This window comes from Melospiza melodia, unplaced genomic scaffold (assembly GCF_035770615.1).
Source record: "Melospiza melodia melodia isolate bMelMel2 unplaced genomic scaffold, bMelMel2.pri scaffold_18, whole genome shotgun sequence".
NCBI lineage: Eukaryota > Metazoa > Chordata > Aves > Passeriformes > Passerellidae > Melospiza > Melospiza melodia.
Genome location: NW_026948525.1, coordinates 18,583,141 through 18,611,078, shown reverse-complemented (window position 1 = coordinate 18,611,078; position 27,938 = coordinate 18,583,141). Strand labels below are relative to the sequence as shown.

General features: G+C 50.3%; 1 protein-coding gene across 1 annotated transcript; it reads left to right on the top strand.

Moving 5' to 3' along the window:
• Positions 1 to 3: 3 nt before the first annotated feature.
• Positions 4 to 24,387, top strand: LOC134433319 (nucleotide exchange factor SIL1-like). The gene is made up of 3 exons (XM_063182184.1): positions 4 to 99; positions 21,860 to 21,956; positions 24,175 to 24,387. Exons 2-3 carry the CDS (start codon positions 21,927 to 21,929, stop codon positions 24,385 to 24,387), a joined length of 243 nt encoding a protein of 80 aa, XP_063038254.1. The 5' UTR covers positions 4 to 99; positions 21,860 to 21,926.
• Positions 24,388 to 27,938: the final 3,551 nt, after the last annotated feature.

Here is a 27,938-nt window from a genome sequence, read left to right as displayed (position 1 = left end):
ACATGTGCAGCTGAACCTGCAGACAGGAGAGAGAGAAGCCAAACTCCCGGACAGAGAATATGGGGAAGGTGACACGAGAGAAGAGAGAAGAAGAAAAAGGTACAGTTATACAAGGCTTTGGGTTGGGTGGGCTGTGGTATTCATGCCTTTTATTAGAGGCCAGGTTCCCTGGTACACTCAATTCCTGCATCTTCCAGAGGCTTCATTGCTGGATGAGGAGCTCAGCAGTGCTGAAAGCAGAGGCCTGTCCTTTGTGTTCCATTTGGGATGGCAGTGGAAGCACCCTGAGTGCACTTTCAGAGCACTTCATGGCTTCTCATGCCACGACATCAAAACAGCTTCCACACAGCCTGTGGAGTTCTGCAAAGTCTTTGGGTTGTCCTTGATTGGCTGTGTTTGGAGTGTGATGGTTCTCTTTGCGCTTTTTAGGCCAGGCTACTTCCAGGACACTGTCTTTTGGAATTTATCTGCTGCAATCTAAAAACCTTTCTCCCGTACTGCGGTGATGACATCTTGTACTGCAACATGCAAAATGATTTGAGCTTCTGCTCAAACTAATGTTGCCTTAGCTAGGCTGGCATAAAGGTGTAAGAATATCCTAATGGTTGATGCCTCGGCCATATGTGCAATGGTACGGTTTGGGGAAAGTGACATGAGGGATGAGAGAAAGAGGAAAAAGAGACATGCAAGTCATTGGGTTAGATAGCCTGTGAAATTTATGCCATTTATTGCAGTCCAGAATCTCTGGAGCACATAATTCCTCCTCTTCCTGAGATTTCATTGCTGGGTGAGGAGCCCAGCAGTGCTGAAAGCTGAGGCCTGTCTTTTGTGATCCCTTTGGGATGGCAGTGGAAGTGCCCTGAGTGCACAATCAGAGGCACCTTCATGACTTCTCATGCCACGACACCAATACTAAATGTGCAAGGTGGCTTCCTTGAATGACATGTAGTCCTTTGAAATATCTGCAGGCAGTGGTCTGAAACTGCTTTCTGAGCCTGCTCCTTGGTGTCATCTGTGAGGGGCTGAGGGCTGGCCTGAGCCTGGTGCTGTGTCCCACTGGGAGCAGCCGCACAGGCTCACGTGCAGAGCAGGCACTGCCAGAGGCCCTGGAGATCTCACCTGCTCTGCAGCCACCATTGTCAAGGTGCTGTAAACATCAGCTGCTGCTGACTTTCCCCTTGGACCCCTTGGTTTAGTCACTATGGGGAATTTCTTTCCTGAAGCCCGTGGGGTTTCCCGCTGACAGCTGTGCTGGGGATGCTCGGGGAGTGTGGGGCTTTGGGGGCAGCTGCCCGGGCAGGGGCTGAGCTGGGGGCCCTGTTGGGCCCATGGCCCCCAGCAGCAGCAGCAGCAGCAGCAGGCGCAGGGCCCAAAGCCCCGTGCCCCCTGGCCAGCAAAGGCTGCCCTGTCCCTGCAGCTGTCACCCGAGTGGGGCCCAGGGGCCAGTGGCCGCTGGCAGCAGCAGGAATGCGGGCAGGGTGAGGATGCCCTGGCCTGGCTTTTGTCTCTGGAACAATGCGGGCTCAGGGCAGTGCAGAGCAGGCTGGGAAGCAGAGCCCAGGGCCTTTGGAGGCTGCAAGGCTTAAAGATCAGCCCCTGCAGCAGCCCAGGTGCAGGTGGCCCAGTTGCCAAGGGCTTGAGAGCGTGCAGGTGGATTTTGCATGGCTGTGGCCTGATGGAGGTTCTGGACCCAGGAATGCCTGTGTCTGCAGCAGGAAGGGTGGCTGAAGGTTTGCTGCCTGCTTTGGTGGCATGGCTGCAGGGGCCAGTGCTGTGAGAGCTCCCTGTGTGAGAGTTGGTGAGAGCTGAGCTCTTGGGGACAGCGCTGTGCCCCAGGCCAGGAAGAGCAGCAGTGCCCAGTGGTAGGAGTGGTGTCAGTGGGAGCCCCTGTGCACAGGGACCCCCAGCCCCGGTGTGGCCGTGCCAACACCCCCAGGGACCTCCAGCCCCGGGAACGCGGAACAAGTGGAACCCACAAGTGTGCAAAGGCTGCCTGTGCCCAAAGGAATGGCCAAGAGAAGTCAGGTTTTAAAAAGAAACAGTATTTATTTGCCAAAGATCGGCAAATCTCGGATTTACACAACATGTGTCATTATAACCATTGTTATAACAACAACAACACCAACAATGTACAGAACATATTTACACGGGATCCGATGGGCTAACAATCTTCAAAACGTATTTACAGAGAACTTCAAACGGAAGGAACGTATTTGCAGAAATCTTCTAAACTTTCAAACGTATTTACAGAAATCTTCAAAAGTTTCAAACGTATTTACAAAGGCGTGGCATCTGTGCCATCATGTGTATCAGTCCTGGAAGAAAGGAAGCAGCAGAGCTGGACTCAGCCGGCAGCACTGGGCCCAGCAGGGCTGGCAACTGGGCCCCAGGCGCTGGGCCGGGCCTAGCAGGGCTGGCGTGGCCCCAGGCAAGGGCAGGGCAGGCCGTGGGCTGGTGCTTGTGGCAGCACAATCCAGGCCCCCTGCGGGCACCGTGTTCCTGAGCGGGGCCATCCAGCCCAGCCCCAGCCTGGCGTCAGGGGACCCAGTGTGTGTGTGGGAAGGGCGTGGGAAGCATCTGCCTGTCTTACCTGGGGGGCTGCATCTTCATCCAAGGACCATGGGCTCCTCCTCATCCTTTATGTCAACTTCCATCTCCTCTGTGTTATCCTCCTCATCCACCTCCATCTCTTCGATGTTGTCCTCCTCGTCTACTTCCATGTCCTCAACAGTGGAGGACATGGAAGTAGAGGAGGAGTCCACCTCCATCATCTCTTCCTCATCCAGGCCCAGGTCCACTTCCATGTCCTCCACAGTGTCTCTGTCAGTCTGCAAGGGGCAGCACAATCTCCCAGTGGGCTTCCTGTCCCACACCATCCATTGCCACATGGCTGCAGCCTGCCCAAGCTGGGTGCTCCCTGCCTGGAATGGCACTGTACCTCCATTGGCACAGCAGAGCACATTGTGCTGGGATGGGCGCTCCGGAGCAGGCGGCAGGGAAAGCCCAGGCAGCAGCAGCAGCTCAGCGCTGAGGGTCAGAGTGCAGGGTGAGCAGCAACTGACCCTTGGCAGCCGTTGCAGTGTCTGCTGTGCTCGTTTCCAGGTCCTGGACGTTCCACCTGGAACCCTCTGGGGGCTGTGATGTCACTGAAGTTTCAGGGGTGCTGTGCAGAGGGAGATGGGGACTGCAGAATGATCAAATCCTTGAATGGTTTGGCTTGGAAGGGACCCTTAAGGTGATGTGGTTCCAAGCTGAGCAAGCTCCCAGCAGAGCAGGTTGCTGCGGCCTCTGTCCCACCTGGGCTTGGACGTTGCTGGGGATGGGGCATCCACAGCCTCTCTGCACTGGCCCCTGTGTCAGAGACAAGCACCCTGAGAGTAAAGAACTTCTTCCCATCATCAAATCTCTTCTACCTCTTGGAGTTTGATCCCATTCCCCCTTGTCCTGTCACTACATTTCCTGACCAAGAGTCCTCTCCCACTTCCCTGTGGGTCAGGCTGTTCCTGCAGGGTCACACGTTTGGCCTAACCTGCAGACAGGAGAGAGAGAAGCCAAGTTCTCAGTCAGAAAAAATGCAGAATGTGGCTTGAGAACTGAGAGAATAAGGTAAAAGAAAAGACATGCAGGGATTTGGGTTGCATGGGCTGTGGGATTCATGCCCTTTATTAGAGGCCTGGTCCCTGTTGCACTCAGTTCCTGTGTATCAGCCTGCCCACAGCAACGTCTGTGAGGGACCTGCACTCGCAGTGGTGGGAGTCGGCTTGCTTGGATGGGTGATGGATGAGGCAAGAGAGGGATCGTTGTGTGGAAATTGACATAGTCTGGATTGTGCTGAAGAGGGTCCTGGAATGGAGACAAAATGGGGCTGGGCACACAATGTGGGGGTGAACAGCGCAGGATCATTACAGTAAGCCAGGACCAAATTGATACAAGAGAGTTGGAACGTTCTGAGGGAGAACATATAAGGAAAATGCAGCAGTTGAACTGGGTGATGCCAGCAAAACATGCTGCATCACCATGAGCCTGCAAATGCCCATGGGCGACACCATTGCATTCAGAGCGGCGACTTTTTTTACCTTGGTCACTTTGCCCTTAGGTATTACAGTTTCAGTGGTAAGCCCCTGGGCCCTCACATCTCCCCCTTTTTGTTGTCTATAAAGAAGGCTTCTGCCATAGGCTTTTGGAGGTATTAAGCAAAAAAGGATAAAATAACCAACCCAATGAATACAAGAAACAAAGCCCACACAACAGTCTTAACTAAAGGTGAAAGCCAGCCTTGCACCCCCCTGTGTTTGCAAAATCCAGTGAACCAGTCGTTGTTGCCTTCTATCTGGATCTTGTTTCCTTGATCTTTTAGCAGCTGGATGCCTTGGTGTACTGACTCCCTATGTGACAGCAGGTAGAAAAAACACCTGCCTTCAAATGCCTGACAGCCATGGCCATTGTGGCTTGTCTGTGGAAGCGCCCAGTTGAAGGCATGTGGCTCAGTAAGGAGCATCCAGATTCCTGCTGCAGCGACTACAAACGGCTGCATCCTCTGACTTTAGCTGATTTATTTTCTGGAGGCTTGGATTGCCTAAAAGTAAACAGATAAATAGATTAGAAGATGAAACTTAAGTTGTGTTCCCACTAAACTTTCTCTTCTGTAAGCCAAGGGTATGAACACAGCTTATTAGAAGAATCATATATCAATGCTTAAATATAATTTTTACAAAGGTTAATTCATATATCCTGGTTAGTGGTGTCTGAGCTATCTTGGTTTTGGTGTGTGTGGTCAACGCTGCTTAGAAGATCTTCTTCTGTCCTTCTCCTTCTTCTTTTCCAGGCAGCCACTGTCTCTCTTAGGCTTTCATTCTGTACTTCTGATGGTGGCTCTGGTGTTTGCCTCACCGTTTCCAGAAAGAGTTTTTATGTATTTTGCTGGGATTCCAACTCAGGAATGTTGCTGTAGAGACAAGGGCAACTTCTCTTCCCCAAGTAAATAATGGAAAAGGGCCCATAAATTGTTTAGATTCAGGGTCTTTGATCAACACAGGTGGCTGTTCTTTTAATTGGGCTGCAGTTGAATTAGTAAAATGCATGATGATGGGGGGAGTTGGCTCCATAAATGAGTTGTTCAAAAAGTTGAATATGTAAAAGGCCTTGGCCAGTCTCTCAATGGAAGATAATATCTGCACTCCCCAGATCAGTTGATCAAGGATCCTTTTGATGGATCAGTTGGCCCTCTCAGCTATGGACTGTCCTGTGGTGGAGTGTGGCATGCCTGTGACATGTTTTATACCCCAGTGGTGAGAAACTTGTTGGAATCAGTGTGAGGTATAAGCAGGAGCATTATCAGTTTTAATTTCCTGTGGAACTGCTAAGGTGGAAAAAACAAAAAAGTAAAGTTTTATAGCATCATCTTTTGATTTTTCACCAGCATTGGCAGAGGCAAAAATCCCACTGGAAAAGGTTTTGATTGAGACATGGATGTATTTTCATCTGGCAAAAGAGGCTGAGTGTGTGATGTCTGATTGCCAGATGTGGAGACTCTCTAGTCCTCTTGGATTGACTTCAGCTCTGACAGAAGCAAGGCCATGTTCTGACAATTTGGGCAGGTGGCTACAATGGATCTTGCCAGGTCTCGGGTAATTTTGAACATCCTGTGCAGCACAGAAATGTTTTGATGGTAGAATTGGTGGCTCATCTTTGCCTGTTTAAAGACTGTCTAAGGCGTATTGCAGTGGTTCAGATGTTTGAAGTAGGCAATTGAGGTGCTCCTGAGTGAGAAGTAAGTATATATTCACAAGGTCTCTTCCTGCAAGGGAGCACTGATGTTTTCTACCTTTCCTGATTAGTTGTGCAATAATTTTCTGTGGGGTTGTTATCATTTTAGTAGGTTGGTGAGATCTGAAAACACATTCAATTATTATCAGAGGATCTGAGATAGTTGAGTCCCACTGAAACAAAAATATATGGAATTTTGGACTTACACCAAGGATTGCCAGGGAGAAAGGAAATGTAGTGTGGTATCTGTGTGCCTGTTTAGTTTGAATCACCCTGGATACTTTTGTACAGCTGCTTCTGCCTGTGGTGTCAGTGATCACGGGAATCGAATCCTTCACTGCCTTTAAGGAGCAGGAACAGTGGCATGAGTTCTTCTGTGGTGATTCCCAGCAGTGAACTGACCCAACTGATGCTTCCACAGAGTTGGTGGAGTTCTTGCAGAGTCTTTGGGATGTCCTTGATGTGCAGTGTTTGGGGTGTGATGGTTCTCTCTGTGCTTTTTAGGCCGAGTTGCTTCCAGTGGGCTGTCTTTTGGACTTTATTTACTGCAATCTCAAAACCTTTCTGCTCTACTGCCGTGATGACATCTTGTACTGCAATGTCCAAAATTATTTGAGCTTCTGCACAAACTAATTTATGGTCCATATAATGAAAAATGATAGCATTAGGACATCTTTTCCACCTGGGCGAGGGAATTTAAGCTGCAAGGCATTGACAAGTAGTTGGGCTCTTTTCCATTTCTTTGAGGCAACGCAGTCCGTGGGTTCCTCTGTTAAGGTGCTTGTCGATTTGGGGACGGAAAAGGCAAACAAGGGGCTTTCATTGGGGTGCAAGCAGAAGTCAAATGAGCAGTCATTTAGATGTATAACAACCATCTGCCAAAATTGATGTAACTTGGAGGCTGAGGGCAGGCTGGACTGGAGGGCACCCATGTCCTCAATGACCTCATTGATTTTCCTGAGGTCCTGCAGGAGCCGCCTCTTGTCTTTGCCAGGCTTTTTTATGTCAAACACAGGCGCATTGCAGGGGCTAGTAGATGGTACAACGTGGCCCACAGACAGCTGCTGCTGCACAAGGGACTGCAGGGCCTTTAACTTTCTGCCTGGGAGTACCCTCTGATCCACCCATATGGGGTCGTTGGTCTTCCAGGTTAACTGAAGTGTGGCGTGCTGCTCGATTGCCCCATCTAGAAATCTTGAGGTGTTGATATGATCTCTAGCCTTGTCCCCCTTTGAGACAAGAGGTCTTTTCTCTAATTGTTATTGGTGCCCAGGTGACGAATGATCTTACTGTACCACTGTGCCGTCAGGACCTTCCATGCACATGGTACCTTGACTCCAGAAGCTGGTAGTGGCTCTCCCAATGCCAATAATCAATTCAGAAGCTGGAACCAGTGGCCATTCTTTTTGCCAATCAGAGAGGGAAATTATGGTGATGCCAGCTCCTGTATCTAATAGTCCTGAAAGACATCTCTTTCTCCCTTTACATGACAAAGCACACTTTAGAATGGATCTATTTCTGCCCATAATCTGTGCCCACATCACCATTGGATCAGCTGGTGTGGTGTTCATGTCCCGTGGGAGGTAGGCTCTGGCTATAACTGTTCCTTTTGGAATGAAAAGTGCGGGTAATAAGCATAAAGCCTGGACAGTTATCTCCTGCAAAGACGTCAAGGCGAGTATCTCAGGTAGTACAGTGAGTGTCTCCATCCCTTCCCCGGTGTTGGTTTAAATCAAAATGTCTCTGGGCCGTTCTTCAGGCCTGTATTTGCTTATGGGAATATGGTGAGCATAAATATCGTGGATTGGAATTGAAAAGGCTCTTAGCAGCTGCCTTTGGGTTCCAGGGCAGAGCTGTCTTCTGTCGAGTTTTCTGCAGCGATCGAGCTGTCCTGCTGGATCTGAGAAGGGCCCTGTGCTGGTTCTCCACGATAATGGGTAGAGTAGGGCAGAACAGCCTCGCATTTGGTGTCATTGCGCAGGGCCTTTCTGCATCTGTGTGGGGTTTCCTGCAGGCCAGTGGTTTAGCTGGTGTTGGAAAGCGTGTGGACGAGGGGGGCAGTGAGGACAGTGGCTGTGACAGCTAGAAGGTCCCTGCTAACACCCTGTATTTTTACGATTCTGTCAAAAATGCCTCATCTCCCCATCTCCCCAGATTTAAAGCAAGGTCCTTTTTCATGTGTATGTCAGGGTATAGCTTGGGAGGCTACTAGCACCTCTACTACCCTCTACCCTCTACCCTCACTGGTAGCCTTATGTAGGCTGGCATCACAGTGTAAGGATGCCCTAAGTGTGCATGCCTCGACCATTTGTGCGATGGTAGGTTTTGGGGTGAGGGGTAGAGAGGGTAATATGTCTTTTCAGGTGTTGTTAAGATTTGTTTCAGCAAGGGTAGGAAGTAGTACCTTCCTGAATTTTAGATGTTCAACTTGCTTCTCTATTGCTTGTGTAAGGCGGTCACTAAAATTTATAAAGTATTCCCAGGTCCCTGCAGATTGTCTGTGAAATCTAGAGTAGGTGTTGCTCCATTGGGTGTCTGCATGAGAGCTGTGTTTGCAGCACTTTTATCTCTTCTAACACAGCTCAGGAAGGTGTCTTGCGTGATTCGCAGGTTTAATGAAATATTCCTCCCTGGCTAGATGGACTAGTGTTAGGTGTGCCCGCCTGTCTTCCCTAGCATAGTGTTTTAATAGTTGTTGTATTAGATTTTTCCCCATTCCTTCTCACAGAACAAATTCAGTGGAGAAAGTAGGATGTGCATAAAATGGTGCAGATTGTGAGCCCCATTACATGTGAAGCAATGACTCCATTTAAGAAATTATTAAAATACAGTGAGCCCGTCCCATGGTCTTTCGCTGCTTTATAACGGTCTTTCATCTCCCGTGTGTGACAGCTTCCCATTGGGGGTTAGCCCCCCTCTGGTACTGCACCGGTGCTGCTTGTATTTTAGCTACCAATTCCCAGTCCCCCTCTTCAGCTGCCAGCTTCTCCATCCTCTGCCAAGAATCCTCAGGCTCATGCTGAAGGTGAGATGAACCTTCCCTCTCCTCTCCAGAAGAGGGAACTTGGTCTCTGGCAGAGGAGCGGGGCCTTGGGGTGCCTGGCCAGGCCCGGTTTTGTGGGCCTTTGGTAGCCAAGATGGCGGCCTTCCGGTTACCGCCCCTCACACTTCCGGCTCTGACAGTGTGGGATCCGCAACGGGGCTGAGTTGGAGGGGATAGGGCAGCGGGAGTAGGCGAGGAAGCGCTGGATCCCAATGCAGGGGTGGTTCCTGATGCAGGGGTAGGACCCAAACAGGGGGAAGACCCGATGAGAGAGCTGGGGGTGGGAGGGAGTTTGACATTGACAACCCCTTCCAAAGGAGGGACTCCATTTTGTGAGCTATCTGAGGGGGATCCAGGGAGGAGAGGTACTGGAGAATGGGTTAGGGTAGAATCCAGGCCTGTGTGATCAGTACAGACCTGGGCAGGGGGTAGAGAAGGAGGGAAGATGTCAGACAGCAGGTGGCTTGTATGTGCTTTACAGCAGTTTCCGTCTCTCATCCTTATCTTGGTATCAGTGGGGTCAGGAATTCCAGGGGCAGAAAAGAGTCTGGGTTGAATATTAGAACTTTGAACCTTTCAGAAAACTCTATAAATCATATGAAAAAGTGGGGAAAATTTTGCAACTCTTCTAACACCCTGAGTTTTCTAAAAATAGAGACTTTCCCTAACTCAGTCCCAGAATGCTATAAGATGAACAGAACACACGAAAATGACTGGGAACTCTTTAAAGAGCCAATGAACAAACAACTTCCAACTTCCCTTAGCAACAGTCTTCCCCTCTAAAAGGAGAACCTCCCTAACTCGAAATTATGTATCCCTCTCATCTTTGGATAATTTGTTACCCAGAGCTGCCCATGATGTAAAGGGTGGCCCACCCAGAGGACTAAAAAATCACCCAAGGATGCTGCACTGCAGGCGGCTGTCTCCCCATTGATTGCTCTGGTGGCTCTGGATGCAGAGGTTTCAAAATGTCCCCTGAGCTTCAGCAGCTGAGCCAGCCCTCATCCCTCATGCTGCTGGAGGGTGCCAACGGTGCATTCAGCAAGCCTTGATAAAACTGATAAAACATTGTATTTTGAGGGCTGTCTCACTTCACTTTAATTTGTCATTTTTGTCGTGAGGTATTATAGTTCCAGTAACAGGCCCCTGGGCCTGCAAACCCTGCGTCCTCCTGAGATATCATTGCTAGTAAGGAGCTCAGAAGTGCTGAAAGCTGAGGCCTGTCCTTTGTGCTCCCCTTGGGATGGCAGTGGAAGTGCCCTGAGTGCAGATTGAGAAGCACCTTGATGGCTTCACATGCCACGACACCAATACTAAATGTGCAAGGTGGCTTCCTTGAATGACATGTAGTCCTTTGAAATATCTGCAGGCAGTGGTCTGAAACTACTTTCTGAGCCTGCTCCATGGGATCATCTGTGAGGGGCTGAGGGCTGGCCTGAGCCTGGTGCTGTGTCCCACTGGGAGCAGCCGCACAGGCTCACGTGCAGAGCAGGCACTGCCAGAGGCCCTGGAGATCTCACCTGCTCTGCAGCCACCATTGTCAAGGTGCTGTAAACATCAGCTGCTGCTGACTTTCCCCTTGGACCCCTTGGTTTAGTCACTATGGGGAATTTCTTTCCTGAAGCCCGTGGGGTTTCCCGCTGACAGCTGTGCTGGGGATGCTCGGGGAGTGTGGGGCTTTGGGGGCAGCTGCCCGGGCAGGGGCTGATCTTGGGGACCTGTTGGGCCCATGGCCCCCAGCAGCAGCAGCAGCGGCGGCAGCAGCAGCAGCAGCAGCAGCACCAGCTGCAGGGCCCAAAGGCCCAAAGCAGCACAGGCTGCCCTGTCCTTGCAGCTGTCACCCGAGTGGGGACCAGGGCCAGTGGCCGCTGGCAGCAGCAGGAATGCGGGCAGGGTGAGGATGCCCTGGCTTGGCTTTTGTCTCTGGAACAATGCGGGCTCAGGGCAGTGCAGAGCAGGCTGGGAAGCAGAGCCCAGGGCCTTTGAAGGCTGCAAGGCTTAAAGATCAGCCCCTGCAGCAGCCCAGGTGCAGGTGGCCCAGTTTTCAAAGCTGTGGTGGCCTTGAGAGCGTGCAGGTGGATTTTGCATGGCTGTGGCCTGCTGTCAGCTCTTGGCCCAGGAGTGCCTGTGGCTGCAGCAGGAAGGGTGGCTGAAGGTTTGCTGCCTGCTTTGGTGGCATGGCTGCAGGGGCCAGTGCTGTGAGAGCTCCCTGTGTGAGAGCTGGTGAGAGCTGAGCTCTTGGGGACAGCGCTGTGCCCCAGGCCAGGAGGAGCAGCAGTGCCCAGTGCCAGGAGTGGTGTCAGTGGGAGCCCCTGTGCACAGGGACCCCCAGCCCCGGTGTGGCCGTGCCAACACCCCCAGGGACCTCCAGCCCTGGGAACGCGGAACACGTGGAACCCACAAGTGTGCAAAGGCTGCCTGTGCCCAAAGGAATGGCCAAGAGAAGTCAGGTTTTAAAAAGAAACAGTATTTATTTGCCAAAGATCGGCAAATCTCGGATTTACACAACATGTGTCATTGTAACAATTGTTATAACAACAACAACACCAACAATGTACAGAACATATTTACATGGGATCCGATGGGTTAACAATCTTCAAAACGTATTTACAGAGAACTTCAAATGGAAGGAACGTATTTGCAGAAATCTTCTAAACTTTCAAACGTATTTACAGAAATCTTCAAAAGTTTCAAACGTATTTACAAAGGTGTGGCATCTGTGCCATCATGTGTATCAGTCCTGGAAAAAAGGAAGCAGCAGAGCTGGACTCAGCCGGCAGCACTGGGCCCAGCAGGGCTGGCAGCGGGGCCCCAGGGGCTGGGCCGGGGCTGGCAGGGCTGGCGTGGCCCCAGGCAAGCACAGGGCAGGCCGTGGGCTGGTGCTTGTGGCAGCACAATCCAGGCCCCCTGCGGGCATTGTGTCCCTGAGCGGGGCCATCCAGCCCAGCCCCAACCTGGCGTCAGGGGACCCAGTGTGTGTGTGGGCAGGGCGTGGGAAGCATCTGCCTGTGTTACCTGTGGGGCTGCATCTTCATCCAAGGACCATGGGCTCCTCCTCATCCTTTATGTCAACTTCCATCTCCTCTGTGTTATCCTCCTCATCCACCTCCATCTCTTCGATGTTGTCCTCCTCGTCTACTTCCATGTCCTCAACAGGGGAGGACATGGAAGTAGAGGAGGAGTCCACCTCCATCATCTCTTCCTCATCCAGGCCCAGGTCCACTTCCATGTCCTCCACAGTGTCTCTGTCAGTCTGCAAGGGGCAGCACAATCTCCCAGTGGGCTTCCTGTTCCACACCATCCATTCCCACATGGCTGCAGCCTGCCCAAGCCGGGTGCCCCCTGCCTGGCATGGCACTGTACCTCCATTGGCACAGAAGAGCACATTGTGCTGGGATTGACGCTCCGGAGCAGGCGGCAGAAAAAGCCCAGGCAGCAGCAGCAGCTCAGCGCTGAGGGTCAGAGTGCAGGGTGAGCAGCAACTGACCCTTGGCAGCCGGTGAACTGTCTGCTGTGCTCGTTTCCAGGTCCTGGACGTTCCACCTGGAACCCTCTGGGAGCTGTGATGTCACTGAAGTTTCAGGGGTGCTGTGCAGAGGGAGATGGGGACTGCAGAATGATCAAATCCTTGAATGGTTTGGCCTGGAAGGGACCCTCAAGATGATCTGGTTCCAAGCTGATCAAGCTCCCAGCAGAGCAGGTTGCTGCGGCCCCTGTCCCACCTGGGCTTGGACGTTGCTGGGGATGGGGCATCCACAGCCTCTCTGCACTGGCCCCTGTGTCAGAGACAAGCACCCTGAGAGTAAAGAACTTCTTCCCATCATCAAATCTCCTCTACCTCTTGCAGTTTGATCCCATTCCTCCTTGTCCTGTCACTAAATTTCCTCACATAGTGTGGTCTTCCACTTCCCTGTGGGTCAGGCTGTTCCTGCAGGGTCGTATGTGTGGCTGGACCTGCAGACAGGAGAGAGAGAAGCCATGTTCCCAGTCAGAAATGATGGGGAAAGTGGCATGAGGACTGAGAGGATAAGGAAAAAGTAGAGACTTGCAAGTCTTTTTTTTGGTGGGTTGCCGGATTCGTGCCTTTTATTAGAGGCCAGGTTCTCTGTTGCACTCACTTCCTGCATTGCAGCCTGCCCACAGCAACCTCTGTGTGTGACCTGCACACGTAGAGCTGGGAGCGTGCTTGCTTAAACTGCTGGTGAACGAGGCGAGAGAGGGATCTTTGTGTGGAACTGGAAACACCTGAGTGGATTGCACTGAAGAGCGTCCAGGAACGGAGACAAAATGGGGCTTGGCACTCAGAGGGAAAATTGGGGGAAAAAGCAGGGGACAGTGGAAAAAGCCAGGACTAAAACTTTACAGCAGAGGTGAGGACATTCTAGGGGGAATACATATAAGGAAAATACAGCAGTTGAACCGGGTGTTACCAATAAAACGCCATGAACCTGAAAATGCCCATGGGTGAGACCGTTGCATTCAGAGCAGTGTCTCTCTTTTTCCTTGGTCACTTTGCCCTGAGGTATTAGAGTTCCAGTGGTAGGCCCCTGGGCCCTCACTACTCCCCCCTTTTTGTTGTCTATAAAGAAGTCTTCTGCCATAGAGTTTTGCAGGCCTTTAGCAAAAAAGGATAAAATAACCAACACAATGAATAAGAAAAACAACACCCACACAACAGTCTTAAGCAAAGATGAAAGCCAGCCTTTCATCCCCCAGTGGTTGCAAAGTCCACTGAACCAGTCGTTGTTGCCTTCTATCTGCATCTTGTTTCCTTGATCTTTCAGCAGCTGGATGCCCTGGTATGCTGACTCCCTATGTGACAGCAGGTAGAAAAAACACATGCCCTCAAATGCCTGACAGGCTTGTACATAGACAAGAATTTGTGGCTCGTCTGTGGAAGCGCCCAGCTGAAGGCATGTGGCTCAGTGAGGAGCATCCAGATTCCTGCTGCAGCAGCAACCAACGGCAGCATCCTCTGACTTTGGTAATTTAATATCTGGAGGTTTGGGTGTACTAAAAGTAGACAGATGAAGAGATTAGAAGGTGGAACTTAATTTGTGGTCCCACTAAACTTTCTCTTCTATAAGGCAAGGGTGTGAACACAGCTTATTAGAAGAACCATATGTCAATGCTTAAATATAATTTTTACAAATGTTAAGACATAGAACCTGGTTAGTGGTGTCTGAGCTATCTTGGTCTTGGTGTGTGTGTTCAACGCTGCTTAGGAGATCTTCTTCTGTCCTTCTCCTTGTTCTTTCTCGGGATGCTGCTGTCTCTCTTAGGCTTCCATTCTGTTCTTCTGATGGTGGCTCTGGTATTTGCCTCGCGGTTCGCAGAAACAGTTTTAATGTATTTTGCTGGGATCCATCTTAGGAGTGTTGCTGTAGAGACAAGGGCATCTTCTCTTTCTCAAGTAATCAATGGGAAAGGGCCCATAAATTGTTTAGATTCAGGTTCTTTGGTCAACACAGGTGGCTGTTCTTTTAATTTGGCTGCAGCTGAATTAGTAGGATGCCTTATGACTAAGGGAGTTTTCTCCATAAATGAGTTGTTCAAAAAGTTGAGTACGTAAAAGGCCTTGGCCAATGTCTCAATGGGAGATAATATCTGGACTCCCCCTCTCAGTTGATCAAGGATCCTTTTGATGGATCAGTTGGCCCTCTCGGCTATGGACTGTCCTGTGGTGGAGTGTGGTATGCCTGTGATATGTTTTATACCGCAATGGTCAGAAACTTGTTGGAATCAGTGTGAGGCATAAGCAAGAGCATCATCAGTTTTAATTTTCTGTGGATATGCTAAGGTGGAAAAACTTAAAAATTAATGTTTTATAGCGTCTTTGATTTTTCACCATCATCGGCAGAGGCAAAAATCTCACTGGAAAAGACATCGATTGAGACGTGGATGTACTTAATCTGCCGAAAGGGGCTTAGTGTGTGATGTCTGATTGCCAGATGTGGAGACTCTCTAGTCCTCTTGGATTGACTTCAGCTCTGACAGAAGCAGGGCCATGTTCTGACAATTTGGGCAGGTGGCTAAAATGGATCTTGCTGGGTCTCAGGTAATTTTGAACATCCTGAGCAGCGCAGGAATGTTTTGATGGTAGAATTGGTGGCTGATCCCAGCCTGTTCAAAAACTATCTAAGCCATATTGCAGTGGTTCAGATTTTTGAAGTAGGCAATTGAGGTGCTCTTGAGTGAGAAGTAAGTATATATTCACAAGGTCTGTTCCTGATAGGGAGCACTGATGTTTCCTACCTTTCCTGATTAGTTGTGCAATAATTTTCTGTGGGGTTGTTATCATTTTAGTAGGTTAGTGTGCTCTGAAAACCCAATCAATTATTATCAGGGGATCTGAGATAGTTGAGTCCCACTGAAACAAAAATATATGGAATTTTGGACTTACACCAAGGATTGCCAGGGAGAAAAGTAGTGTGGTATCTGTGTGCCTGTTTGGTTTGAATCACCCAGGATACCTTTTGTACAGCTGCTTCTGCCTGTGGTGTCAGTGATCACGGGAATCGAGTCCTTCACTGCCTTTAAGGAGCAGGAACAGCGGCATGAGATCTTCTGTGGTGATTCCCAGCAGTGAATGTACCCAACTGATGCTTCCACAGAGCATTTGGGGTTCTGGCAGAGTCTTTGGGATGTCCTTGATGTGCAGTGTTTGGGGTGTGATGGTTCTCTCTGTGCTTTTTAGGCCGAGTTGCTTCCAGTGGGCTGTCTTTGGGACTTTATTTACTGCAATCTCAAAACCTTTCTGCTCTACTGCTGTGATGACATCTTGTACTGCAACATCCAAAATGATTTGAGCTTCTGCACAAACTAATGTATCACCCATGTAATAAAAATAATAATGTTAGTATGTTTTTTCCGCAAGGGTGAGGGAATTTGGGCTCCAAGCCGTTGACAAATAGTTGGGCTCTGCTTCATTCTTTACTGCATTACAGTCCACTGGTACCTCTGTAAAGGTGCTGTCGATTTGGGGACAGAAAAGGCAAACAAGGGGCTTTCATTGGGTGCAAGGAGAATTCAAAAAAGCAGTCATTTAGATCTGTAACAACCATCTGCCAAACTCGAGGTAACATGGAGGCTGAGGGCAGGCTGGACTGGAGGGCGCCCATGTCCTCAATGACCTCATTGATTTTCCTGAGGTCCTGCAGGAGCCGCTTCTTGTCTTTGCCAGGCTTTTGTATGTCAAACACAGGTGCATTGCAGGGGCTAGTAGATGGTACAACGTGGCCCACAGAGAGCTGCTGCTGCATGAGGGTCTTCAGGGCCTTTTACTTTCTGCCTGGGAGGGGCCACTGATCCACCCATATGGGGTCTTTGATCTTCCAGGTTGACTAAAGTGTGGCGTGCTGCTCAGTTGCACCGTCTAGAAATCCTGAGGAGTTGATAGGATCTTTCCGTGGTTTGAGAGGAAGTAAGTTTTCTGGGATGCTGTCGTCACACCAATAGGTTTTCAGATTTTAATATTGGCACCTGGTTTGGCTGCTGGGGACATTGTCACGCTTCTGAGAACACAGGGGTTCAAAAGCAGAGCACGCCCCGGGGGAAACTCTTTTGGGTTTCTGGTGGGAAAGAGTTTGGATCTCTCCCCTGTCCCAGCTGCTGGCTGGGCCGGGGGAGGGTAAAAGCCATGCGGCCGGGAGAGGTAGGCCTGGCCCTGAGTGTGGAGGGGTTAAAGAGAGAGAAGCACCAGGAGGCATCGGGCAGACCCCCCCAGGAGACAGAGAGAGAGAGAGCCTGGACTGCCTTGAAATTTAATATCATGTCCTGGCAGAACAGCCCGGCTTGCGGACAAAAGGGGGTGCAGCGAGAAGGTGTCCGGCCGCTTGTGGGAGTCTCCAGGCAGGCAGAGCCTGAGTTTTTAACCCCTTTTGGTACAATAAAACCTTTACAGAAAAGTAACCTTCCCTAGAAGAGGGATAGAGTGGAAGATTAAGAAGGAAATGGGCAAGTGTGATGAAGGTCTGGGCAAGTGAAAGACGTTGGGAGAGAAGAATCTTAGGTGGGAAGAGATGATGAAGTGGCCTTAGCTGGGCTCTTCTTGTTATAGCCCTGGACAGAAACATGTTTCCTGTGACAAAGAGACTGCATCCAGGGGGAGACAATGGCTAAGAGCCAAGAGGGTACATTGTTGGTACCCCTCGGCCCCAGGAGGTGGAATTTGGGGGAGACAGGTGTCCCAAAAGTGAGACTGTGCTCTTTTTGGAACGGGACAAATCATCCTGAAAAGATGACCCTAGAAGCAGCTCTGGTCCATGTGCAGTGGTGAGAGCACTGGAGATGGAAGGAAGAGGTCACGATGGCAGATGTTCTCTGGGCGGTGCCACGAGTGATGTGGGAACACACGAGGTTTCAATGGTGTTTGCTGGGGAAGCCTATGGCACAAGAAGGACTCCACTCCTCTTGATGAACTGAGTATTGATTATCTCAACAGGGGTGCTGGACCAAGAGTTGGTGATTTGGGGATAGATGTACTGGAGATTTGGTGGGAGGAGGAGGAAAAGTTTTTGGCAGGTCTTCATTTTCCCTGTGTGTTTCTTTTTACTTATAGTTGTAGTTTAGTTAATAAAGTTTTCTTTATTTCTAAGTGGGACCCTCCTTTACTTATTACTGATCACATCTAACAGCAGAAACAAGGGAGAGTGTATTTTCATGGGGGCACTGGCATTGTGCGAGCATCAAACCATGACAGATCTCTAGCCTTCTCCTCCATTGGGACAAGAGGTCCCTTCTCCAAAGTGTTATTGGTGCCCAGGAGACGAATGATTTTACTGTAGCAACTGTGCCCTCAGGACCTTCCCTGCAGATGGTACCTTGACTCCAGAAGCTGGTAGTGGCTCTCCTGATGGTTAAAATTACCCCAGCAGCTGGAACCAGGGGCGATTCTTTAGCCAATCAGAGCGGGAAATTATGATGATGTCAGCTCCTGTATCTAATAGTCCCAAGAGACATCTATTTCTCCCCTTACATAACAAAGCACACTTTAGAATGGGTCTATTTGGGCCTGTAATCTGTGCCCACAACACCATTGGATCAGTTGGTGTGGGGATCATGCCCCGTAGGAGGTTGGCTCTGGCTGTAACTGTTCCTTTTGGAATGAAAAGGGGAGGGAGTAAGCATAGACCCTGGACAGTTATCTCCTGCAAAGACGTCAAGGCGAGTACCTCAGGTAGTATAGTGAGTGTCTCCATCCCTTCCCTGGTGTTGGTTAAAATCAAAATGTCTCTGGGATGTTCCTCAGGCCTGTATTTGCCTGTTGGAATATGGTGAACATAAATATTGTGGATGGGAATTGAAAAGGCTCTTAGCAGCTGCCTTTGGGTTCCAGGGCAGAGCTGTCTTCTGTCGAGTTTTCTGCAGCGATCGAGCTGTCCCGCTGGATCTGAGAAGGTCACTGTGCTGGTTCTCCACGGTGTTGGGGAGAGTGGGGCGGAACGGCCTCGCGTTTGGTGTCATCGTGCGGGGCCTTTCTGTGTCTGTGTGGGGTTTCCCGCAGGCCAGTGGTTTAGCTGGTGTTGGAAAGCGTGTGGACGAGGGGGCAGTGAGGACAGTGCCTGTGAGAGTTAGAAGGTCCCTGATGATAGCCTTTATTTTAACAAATCTGTTGAAAATGCCCCATCACTCCACATATAATGCACGGATCTTTTTCAAGTTTGTTGTTGAAAAACTTGGGAGCCTACTAGCACCTCTACCACACCCTGACTGTTAGCCTTATATAGGCTGGCACCACGGTGTAAGGATGCCCTAATGGTGCATGCCTTGACCATTCGTCCAATGGTAGGTTTTGGGGAAAGTAACGTGAAGGATGAGAGAAGGACAAAAAATGTACAGACATGCAAGGCATTGGTTTGAGTGGCCTGAGTAATTTATGCCTTTTATTAGAGGCCAGGTCCCCTGGTGCACTCAGTTCCTGCATTTACCTCAGACTTCCTTGCTGGGTCAGGAGCTCAGAAGTGCTGAAAGCTGAGGCCTATCATTTGTGTTCCCTATGGGATGGCAGTGGAAGTGCCCTGAGCGCACATTCAGAGACAACGTCATGGCTTCTCATGCCACGACACCAAAACTAAATGTGCAAGGTGGCTTCCTTGAATGACATGTAGTCCTTTGAAATATGTGCAGGAAGTGGTGTGAAACTGCTTTCTAAGCCTGCTCCTTGGGATCATCTGTGAGGGGCTGAGGGCTGGCCTGAGCCCGGTGCTGTGTCCCACAGGCTCACGTGCAGAGCAAGCACTGCCAGAGGCTCTGGAGATCTCACCTGCTCGGCAGGCATCTTTGTCAAGTTGATGTAAACATCAGCTTGTGCTGACTTTCCCCTTGGACCCCTTGGTTTAGTCACTATGGGGAATTTCTTTCCTGAAGCCCGTGGGGTTTCCCGCTGGCAGCTTTTCTGGGGATGCTCGGGGAGTGTGGGGCTTTGTGAGGAGCTGCCCGGGCAGGGGCTGAGCTGGGGGCCCTGTTGGGCCCATGGCCCCCAGCAGCAGCAGCAGCAGCAGCAGCAGCAGCAGCAGCAGCTGCAGCAGCAGCAGCAGCACCAGCTGCAGGGCCCAAAGGCCCAAAGCAGCACAGGCTGCCCTGTCCATGCAGCTGTCACCCGAGTGGGGCCCAGGGCCAGTGGCCGCTGGCAGCAGCAGGAATGCGAGCAGGATGAGGATGCCCTGGCTTGGCTTTTGTCTCTGGAACAATGCGGGCTCAGGGCAGTGCAGAACAGGCTGGGAAGCAGAGCCCAGGGTCTTTGGAGGCTGCAAGGCTTAGGGATCAGCCCCTGCAGCAGCCCAGGTGCAGGTGGCCCAGTTTTCAAGGCTGTGGTGGCCTTGAGAGCGTGCAGGTGTATTTTGGATGGCTGTGGCCTGCTGGCAGTTCTGGGCGCAGAAGTGCCTGTGGCTGCAGCAGGAAGGGTGGCTGAAGGTTTGCTGCCTGCTTTGGTGGCATGGCTGCAGGGGCCAGTGCTGTGAGAGCTTCCTGTGTGAGAGTTGGTGAGAGCTGAGCTCTTGGGGACAGCGCTGTGCCCCAGGCCAGGAAGAGCAGCAGTGCCCAGTGCCAGGAGTGGTGTCAGTGGGAGCCCCTGTGCACAGGGACCCCCAGCCCCGGTGTGGCCGTGCCAACACCCCCAGGGACCTCCAGCCCCGGGAACGCGGAACAAGTGGAACCCACAAGTGGAACCCACAGGCAAAGGCTGCCTGTGCCCAAAGGAATGGCCAAGAGAAGTCAGGTTTTAAAAAGAAACAGTATTTATTTGCCGAAGATCGGCAAATCTCAGATTTACAGAACATGTGTCATAACAATTGTTATAACAGCAACAACAACAATGTACAGAACATATTTACAAGGGATCCGATGGGCTAACATTCTTGAAAACGTATTTACAAAAAACTTCGCACGTAGTAAACATATTTACAAGGAACTTCTAAACTTCAAACGTATTTACAAAGGCGTGGCATCTGTGCCATCATGTGTATCAGTCCTGGAAGAAAGGAAGCAGCAGAGCTGGACTCAGCCGGCAGCACTGGGCCCAGCAGGGCTGGCAGGTTGGCCCCAGGGGCTGGGCCGGGGCTAGCAGGGCTGGCGTGGCCCCAGGCAAGGGCAGGGCAGGCCGGGGCTGGTGCTTGTGGCAGCACAATCCAGGCCCCCTGTGGGCACCGTGTCCCTGAGCGGGGCCATCCAGCCCAGCCCCAGCCTGGCGTCAGGGGACCCAGTGTGTGTGTGGGCAGGGCGTGGGAAGCATCTGCCTGTCTTACCTGTGGGGCTGCATCTTCATCCAAGGACCATGGGCTCCTCCTCATCCTTTATGTTAACTTCCATCTCCTCTGTGTTATCCTCCTCGTCCACCTCCATCTCTTCGATGTTTTCCTCCTCGTCTACTTCCATGTCCTCAACAGTGGAGGACATGGAAGTAGAGGAGGAGTCCACCTCCATCATCTCTTCCTCATCCAGGCCCAGGTCCACTTCCATGTCCTCCACAGTGTCTCTGTCAGTCTGCAAGGGGCAGCACAATCTCCCAGTGGGCTTCCTGTCCCACACCATCCATTGCCACATGGCTGCAGCCTGCCCAAGCTGGGTGCCCCCTGCCTGGAATGGCACTGTACCCCCATTGGCACAGAAGAGCACATTGTGCTGGGATTGGCGCTCCGGAGCAGGCGGCAGAAAAAGCCCAGGCAGCAGCAGCAGCTCAGCGCTGAGGGTCAGAGTGCAGGGTGAGCAGCAACTGACCCTTGGCAGCTGGTGAACTGTCTGCTGTGCTCGTTTCCAGGTCCTGGACGTTCCACCTGGAACCCTCTGGGAGCTGTGATGTCACTGAAGTTTCGGGGCTGCTATTCAGTTGGAGATGGGGATGGCAGAATGATCAAATCCTTGAATTGTTTAGCTTGGAAGGGACCCTGAATATCCTCTGGTTCCAAGCTGAGCAAGCTCCCAGCAGAGCAGGTTGCTGCGGCCCCTGTCTCACCTGGCCTTGGACGTTGCTGGGAATGGGGCCTCTCCACAGCCTCTCTGCACTGGTCCCTGTGTCAGGGACAAGCACCCTGAGAGTAAAGAACTTCTTTCCATCATCAAATCTCTTCTATCTCTTGCACTTTGATCCCATTTCTCCTTGTCCCATCACTAAAGTTCCAGACCAAGAGTCCTCTCCCACTTCTCTGTAGTCTCTTCCCTTACTAGAAAGGTACTGAGGTCTCCAATGACTCTTTGTACAATGTTCATAAGCTGAAATCTGCAAGTTGAAGCTTGTAGGCCCTCTGCAGTTATATAGTGGCGCTGGGGTTGTTCCTCAATTGCAACACAAAATTCTGAGGTATCAATTCATCAGATGTTTTTATTGTGGTGGAATCTGAGAATTTGGGTCAGCAGAGCCCTTTATTTTCAGGGGGAGTTGTCTGTGAGCCTGACACAGAATCCAGCCCTTTGACTAATCTTTTCTTGAGTATAGTAGGTTTTTTCATTCCTTTCCTCCTGCCATTAGCCATTGCTAGAATGTCACAGTGAAAATAGAATTGAGGCCGTTTTTCACTCATTACATGTTCTTGTTTGTTTTGTCTTTTCTGCAAGGCTGGGCAAGATTGATCTCGATGCAAATTCATTCACATCTGAGGAGCTTAAAAAGGCCTTGGCTAAAATGAAGGAAAGTGAGAAGGCAGAAAGGAAGGTGAGTTTCCCATTTCTAAAGCAATGCACATTGCAGGGATCTGAAAACACCCTGTTACACTCTGCTGAAACACAATGGTTAAAATGATTGCTTGGAAAACACTGTGCAAACTAATTTTGTGGTGAATATGGACCTGAAATACCTTTATTAACCTATTAGTTATATTGTTCCCCGACTTTTCTGTACGACTCAAAGATTCTGTGAGTGGTCTGGGTTGGATAGGACCTTTAAAGCTGATCCAGTCCCACCCCTGCCATGGGCAGGGACACCTTCCACTATATCAGGTTGCTCCAAGCCCCATTCAAGCTGGCCTTCGACATTTCCAGGGATCCAGGGGCAGCCACAGCTGCTCTGAACAATGTAATTTATCTGTTTCACTGCAGCTCAATTCACAAAAATGTCTGCAGACCCCAAAAGGAACTGGATTGCAGCTGACGGTATTTACAGAGGGTATTTCCTTTTACTCTCCTTGCTTTGGGTTTCCAACCTTGTGCTCTGGATAGCAAAACTCAAGTGGCCATGGTGAAGCAGGGGCTGACGTTTCCTTACACAAGCTCCAAGTTGTCCATTTAGTTACAAAACAACCCACAACCCGAAGTAAATAGGTGGGAAGATGTGTGACTCATCAGGTGCATCAGAGCCTCTTTCCCTTCTCCCCCTCAGCAGTATTTCTTTAACCCTCGCTCCTCCTGCTGTCTTGGTCTTGGCTTACTCAAACAAAAACTGAAAGAGGAGTCAAGGCTCTAAAGTTCTGGTGTCACAGAAAGGCTTTTTCTTCCCTTATGTGGCAGCACGGCATGATTTCATTTGCTGGAGATTATTTCCATAGCAGCATTGCTGATTGATTGCAGGGCTGCTGAAAAGGGCTGCTGGAAATGAGGATCATTGAAATGCAAAAATTAGTGATACTCTATTAGGTGAAAATAAGCCATATTTTAAAACCCCCTGTTAAAATAGCTTTTGTCCCAGCAACTGGGCTAAAAGCAGCTACATCTAATGGACCTAAAGTATTCCATTTGCAGTCACTCCTGCAGAGAGCAAATCCTTCCCTGAAAGCTCAGTATCAGAGGAAACGGAGTTACACCGAGCCTCTCTGTGCTCCGCCAGAGGCAGCTCGGGGAGGAATGGGTTGGGTGTGGTACCTCTGGCAATTTATCATTCCATTGACACAGCTTTCACCTCCATTGCTCACTTGGTTTTCCTCCAGCCCTCTCTGATCCCTCATGGGGAGCAGGACAGTGCAAACCCTCCAGGTGAGGCTCACTCCGCATACAAACACATCTTGGCATTTGTGACAAATGCCTTCCAAAGGGGGCTTTCTGCCTTTCTCCTGTCCTTGGGGCAGCCCAGCTCCAGCATGGCCTCTCTGCTGCTTCTGTCCCCTGCAGCAGCAGGCTCTGTCCCCAGTGCCACCAGTGCTGATGTTCCTGCACCTCTGGGGCTCTTTGAGATCTCTGACAGAGCCTTTCCTCCTCATCACATGTTTTGTGTCAGCTCTCTGCTCAGGGCAGCCCTTGGGGTGCTGTTACTGCGAGGGAGATGAGCTCAGGACAGGCTGTGTGCTGGCCAAGCGCCATGACACAGCACGTCAGCTGCCCCCAGCTTATCACTGCTCCTTCTGCCTCCCTTTCTGACAGCTTCTATCCTCACACCTCTCCCTAGGAGATAGACCCTTCCAGGAATTTGCTCAACGCTTGGAAAGGCAAAAGCATCTTTGTCTGTGTCTGAGAACTCGTTGGAGTCACTGGGCACTTTGGGCTGGATGGGACCTCTGGAGCTCTCCAGCCTCATGTCCAGTTCCAGAGAGGTTCAGCTGTAAGATCAGGGAGGTGCCTCAGGGCTTTTTGCAGCCAGGTTTTGAGAAGATCCACTTGCAGGCAAGCAGAGAACAGCAGTACTGCTGCCTGTGGGGTTGATGTTGAATTGGATGGAAATGGCATGTAGAAATAGTGCACAAATGCTGTAGAGATGTAGAAGTGGTGCACAGAGCTCTACTGTTCACTCATATTGTGGGTATATCACAGCTAACTGGGTTCCTGGGCTTCTCAGAAGGACCCTGCCCCTGCACCTCTGATGTAGAGCAATAAATCCATTGACACAGACAACCAGGTTCCCTTTGTGAATTTTGGGGCTGGCATTCCTTTCTGTGTCTGTCTTGTCTCTCTTCATCTCCTATCTTGTTATCTCACATCTGGTTTTTCCTCCTTTTGTTTCCAAGGCCCGAGAGAAAGAGGTGAGGAAGAAGTTCCGGCCCATAGAGCAACTAAAGGAGGAGTTTGAAAAGCTGAACATGAAGATAGAAACAGATTATGAAATTATGGTTAAATTAATCAGCAAATTCAACAGCTCTGCCTCCATGCTGGATGAGAAAGTCGCGGCGCTTTATGATCTCGAATATTATGTTCACCAGGTAACAAGAATGCCTCAGTAACTACCATGTAAAATCTAGGGGATACGGTGTCATAAACGGGGCTTTATTTTTCTTATCAGTATCAGGTAATACAAATTGCTTAATTACCATAATCCTGGGACAATACCAGACAGCAGAGGACTAGTGCAGGCTTGTTTTATATCCAGGTTGGAATTAATCATCGCTTGTGCCAGGAGCCAGCAGTATCCTGGTGGTTGCCTGATTTGTTGTCTGTTCTCAGGCTGGTTTTCTTATCATCTCTTTTTCCTTTTTTATCTCCTTAATGTTAAAAAATGGGGTTTTAGCTGCCATTTTTGGGTAAGTAGGGTGGTGGTTGCTCAGAAAATAATTATTTTCTCTCTGCTTCCATGGAAAGCTGCCGTGGTTGATGGTAGGTGCCTTTATATCAGTTCACAGAGAACATCTTTGTACCAGGAAAGGTGACAGCAACCCAAAACCCCCTATTTTGTCTTGGTGTGAGTAAGCAGTGGCAAGCAGAGCCTTGCTTTGCTAATTAGCTCTTTGTGAGGGTGAACATATTTCCTGGCATCTCGCTTCCTCGGGTTTGTGCTCACACTTTTCCCCCCTTGTCGCAGACATTTCTTCACAGAAATCCTTTCTTTCAGATTTCTGCGTCTTCTGGAGGCCAGAGGCCTCAGAAGAGAATGTAAACAATTATTATCAGATGCTGTGGAATGCAACAGGGGTTTCTTGATTGGCTCATGCTTCTTGTTTATAATTAAGGGCCAAACACAAAGTGCGAGCCGGGGACTGAGTCCTTGGGCACAACTTTGTTATAGATTTCTTTTCTAGCTATTCTTAGCCTAGCCTAGCAGCTCTGCAAACCTCTCTCTTTATTCCTATTAGTATAGTCATAATGTATTATATATAATATATCAATAAATTCAGCCTTCTGATCAAGAAACAAGATTCACCGTCTCTCTCTCACCAGCAGTGACCCACTCACGCACAGTAATATCTGGTGACCCCTCGTGTCAGAGCAGAAATTAATTTGATAAGACCAGAGGAGCAAAATTGCTGCACTGGGTAAAAATCCTGTATGTGTAGCATTTGATGGTTGCTTTGAAGCAACCACAGAAGTGGATTCAGGCCAGGAGCTGAAGAACTGAAGATCCTGATTTGGACAGAGTTCACAGCCAAGGCTGACAACAAAGAGAACCTTCTTCTGGAAAACCTTCAGGAAAGATGATAGAAAAGAGCAGCAGACCTGTGGAGCTGACCAGAGCAAGCTGGACTCTTTCAGAAGGTACTGTACATTTTTCTATCCCTGATGAACCAGCCCGTCGTAGGTTGTGGCTTTTCATATGGCAGACACATGCCTTGCCAGAAGAGATTCAATTTACTCCTTCAGAGGAGAGTCTCATTGCCCTCTGGCAACATTGGTGTAGAGAAGATGGGTTTTTTCTGTCAAAAACAGATCTCTATGAGTTCTTTAGATGGGCAAAGCTTTTTGGGTTTTTTACTGATGTCCTGTACGCTTTGGATGTTTTTGTCTGGGAGTGCATGGACTCCATTTTCCAGTTCGTCTGGAGCCCGGGACGTGTCCTTCCTTCTATCTACCCAGCATTTGTAAAGCTTTTCCCAGTTCTGAAACGCAGAGCAGCTATCTTTCAATGGATTTCTAACTGTTATGGACAGACCCCGTTTCCACCGTCCCTGGGAGAAGACCCGGTGGGGGAGGACATTCTGCTTCCCAGCCCCCACTGCTTTGTGGCGGGGGGGGCTGAAACTTCGCCGTACGAAGAAGTTTTTTTTACTCTTTCTCCGGAGCCTGCGCAGAGGCAACTTTCTCCTTCCCCCCCTTCTCTCTCTTCGGGGGGGATGGGAGGAGGCGGCGCCGCTCAAGCCACAGCTGGCCTCTCAGACTCCGCCTCCTTCACACATGGGGGTGGCACCGGTCTCTGAGGCTTCCTCCACGCCCCTGCCAGAGCCATCACTCCAGGCGATCCCGTCTCCGACTCTCCAGGCGGTCCCACCTACGGCTTCACCAGCCTCCCCACCCCTGTCAGAGCCTGCATCTGACACTGCAGAAGAGACAGCACTTCTGGTCCCTGAGCTGTTGCTAGGCAACAAGGATGCGTCTCCAGCTTCTGGCTCAGGGGAGGAGGAGGCCCCTTCGGCCCCTCCGCTGCCTCCATCGGACTCCTCATCGCCTCAAGCCGAGACAGTCCCTGTTCAGGACAGTGTTGGAAACGGCGCTGAACCCGCGGGACCCTTGGGGCAGCCCGCGGCGGATCCCACGCTCAGCGTGATTCCCTCCCCAGTTCCGGCTTCCCCCTCGCTGCTCGGACTGGCCGCTCCAGCGGCTCTGCCGTTGTCGGAGGCTCTGCCCTCCGGGTCGGCGTCAGAAACTGCCATGGCACCGGCGGCTTGTTCGAACTCGGATCATCCCGGACTGGCTACTCTAGCAGCTGCCCCAGCAGGGGGTCTCTCCTTCTGTGGAGCGGGGGCTGCCTGCCAGCTGACTCTGGGGGCAGCCTGCCTGTCTGCGTTCAAGGTCAGCATTCTTGGCGGGTTGGGGAGTGTTTGGTCGGTTGCTGTCCCATGGGGGCTGCCATCTCTGCTGCCCCTCTTGTGCCCTAGTGGCGAGGGGCAGGTGGGTTCTGCCGAAAGTTCTGCCTTTGGTCCCCAGCCCGGTGGGGGTGGTGCCGTGAGGCAGATGGGAGACACACCTGATGCATTTGCATTGCAGAGGCAGGGGGCACAGCGGGAAGCAATCATGGCTTGCTTGCTGTGGGGAACAAACATTCCTAGATCAAAGATGAGGATTTTTGGGGCTGCTTCTATTTCCCTGCTGCTGGCATGCCTCAGTGGTTTTGGGGAAAGGAAGCATGTCACTACTCGGTTTGGCCTGGGTCGTTGGGCTCAGATAGTTCCTGGGCTGGGCCCACTGCGTGGCCTCCTTATGTTTTTGGGGATTCTGGTTTGTCCTACCAGTCCTGGTCCCCCTTTGTGAGCCAGTTTTGGGGTTTCTGGTCCAGCATGGGCCAGGGCCCCCAGGGCCTTTCCTTCTCTGGCACTGCTCTGCTTGGCTGCTGCTCTTTTGCTTTTCGATCAAAAAAAAAAAAATAAAAAAAAAAATTTTAAAATTAAATAAAAAAGATTGAAAATAGCGGGCAGCAGCTCTGAAGCACTGAAGCATTGAAGGGCCAGAAAAGGACATTCCAAGATTGTTCAAATTGTTTGAAATTGTTTTAAATTGTCTTATGACTGTCAATGGTTTTTTGATAACTATTGATGGAACTCTTTTGCAGAAGTTTGTTTTCAGGACCAAAAAGGACTCTCAGATATTCCAAAGGAAACAACTTCAGCACTTGGACTGTTCCTGAAACTCAGCTGCATGGACTTGAATTCTCTTTGCATTGTTTCTTGCAATTTTCTTAGATTGTAGGATTGTTTTAGTGATTTGTGAGTATTCTATATTTTACAGGTGAAGAAATTTCCTGTTCATTCCACATCAGCATTTTTCTTTTAATTTATACAATTTAGAAAGGTGAGATGTCACAGATATTTCTTCACAGAAATCCTTTCTTTCAGATTTCTGCGTCTTC

Coding starts and splice junctions, on each gene's coding strand:
- LOC134433319 (XM_063182184.1), top strand. CDS start 21,927: ATGAAGGAAAGTGAGAAGGCAGAAAGGAAG. Junction 21,957..24,174: donor GTGAGAAGGCAGAAAGGAAG/GTGAGTTTCCCA, acceptor TTTGTTTCCAAG/GCCCGAGAGAAAGAGGTGAG.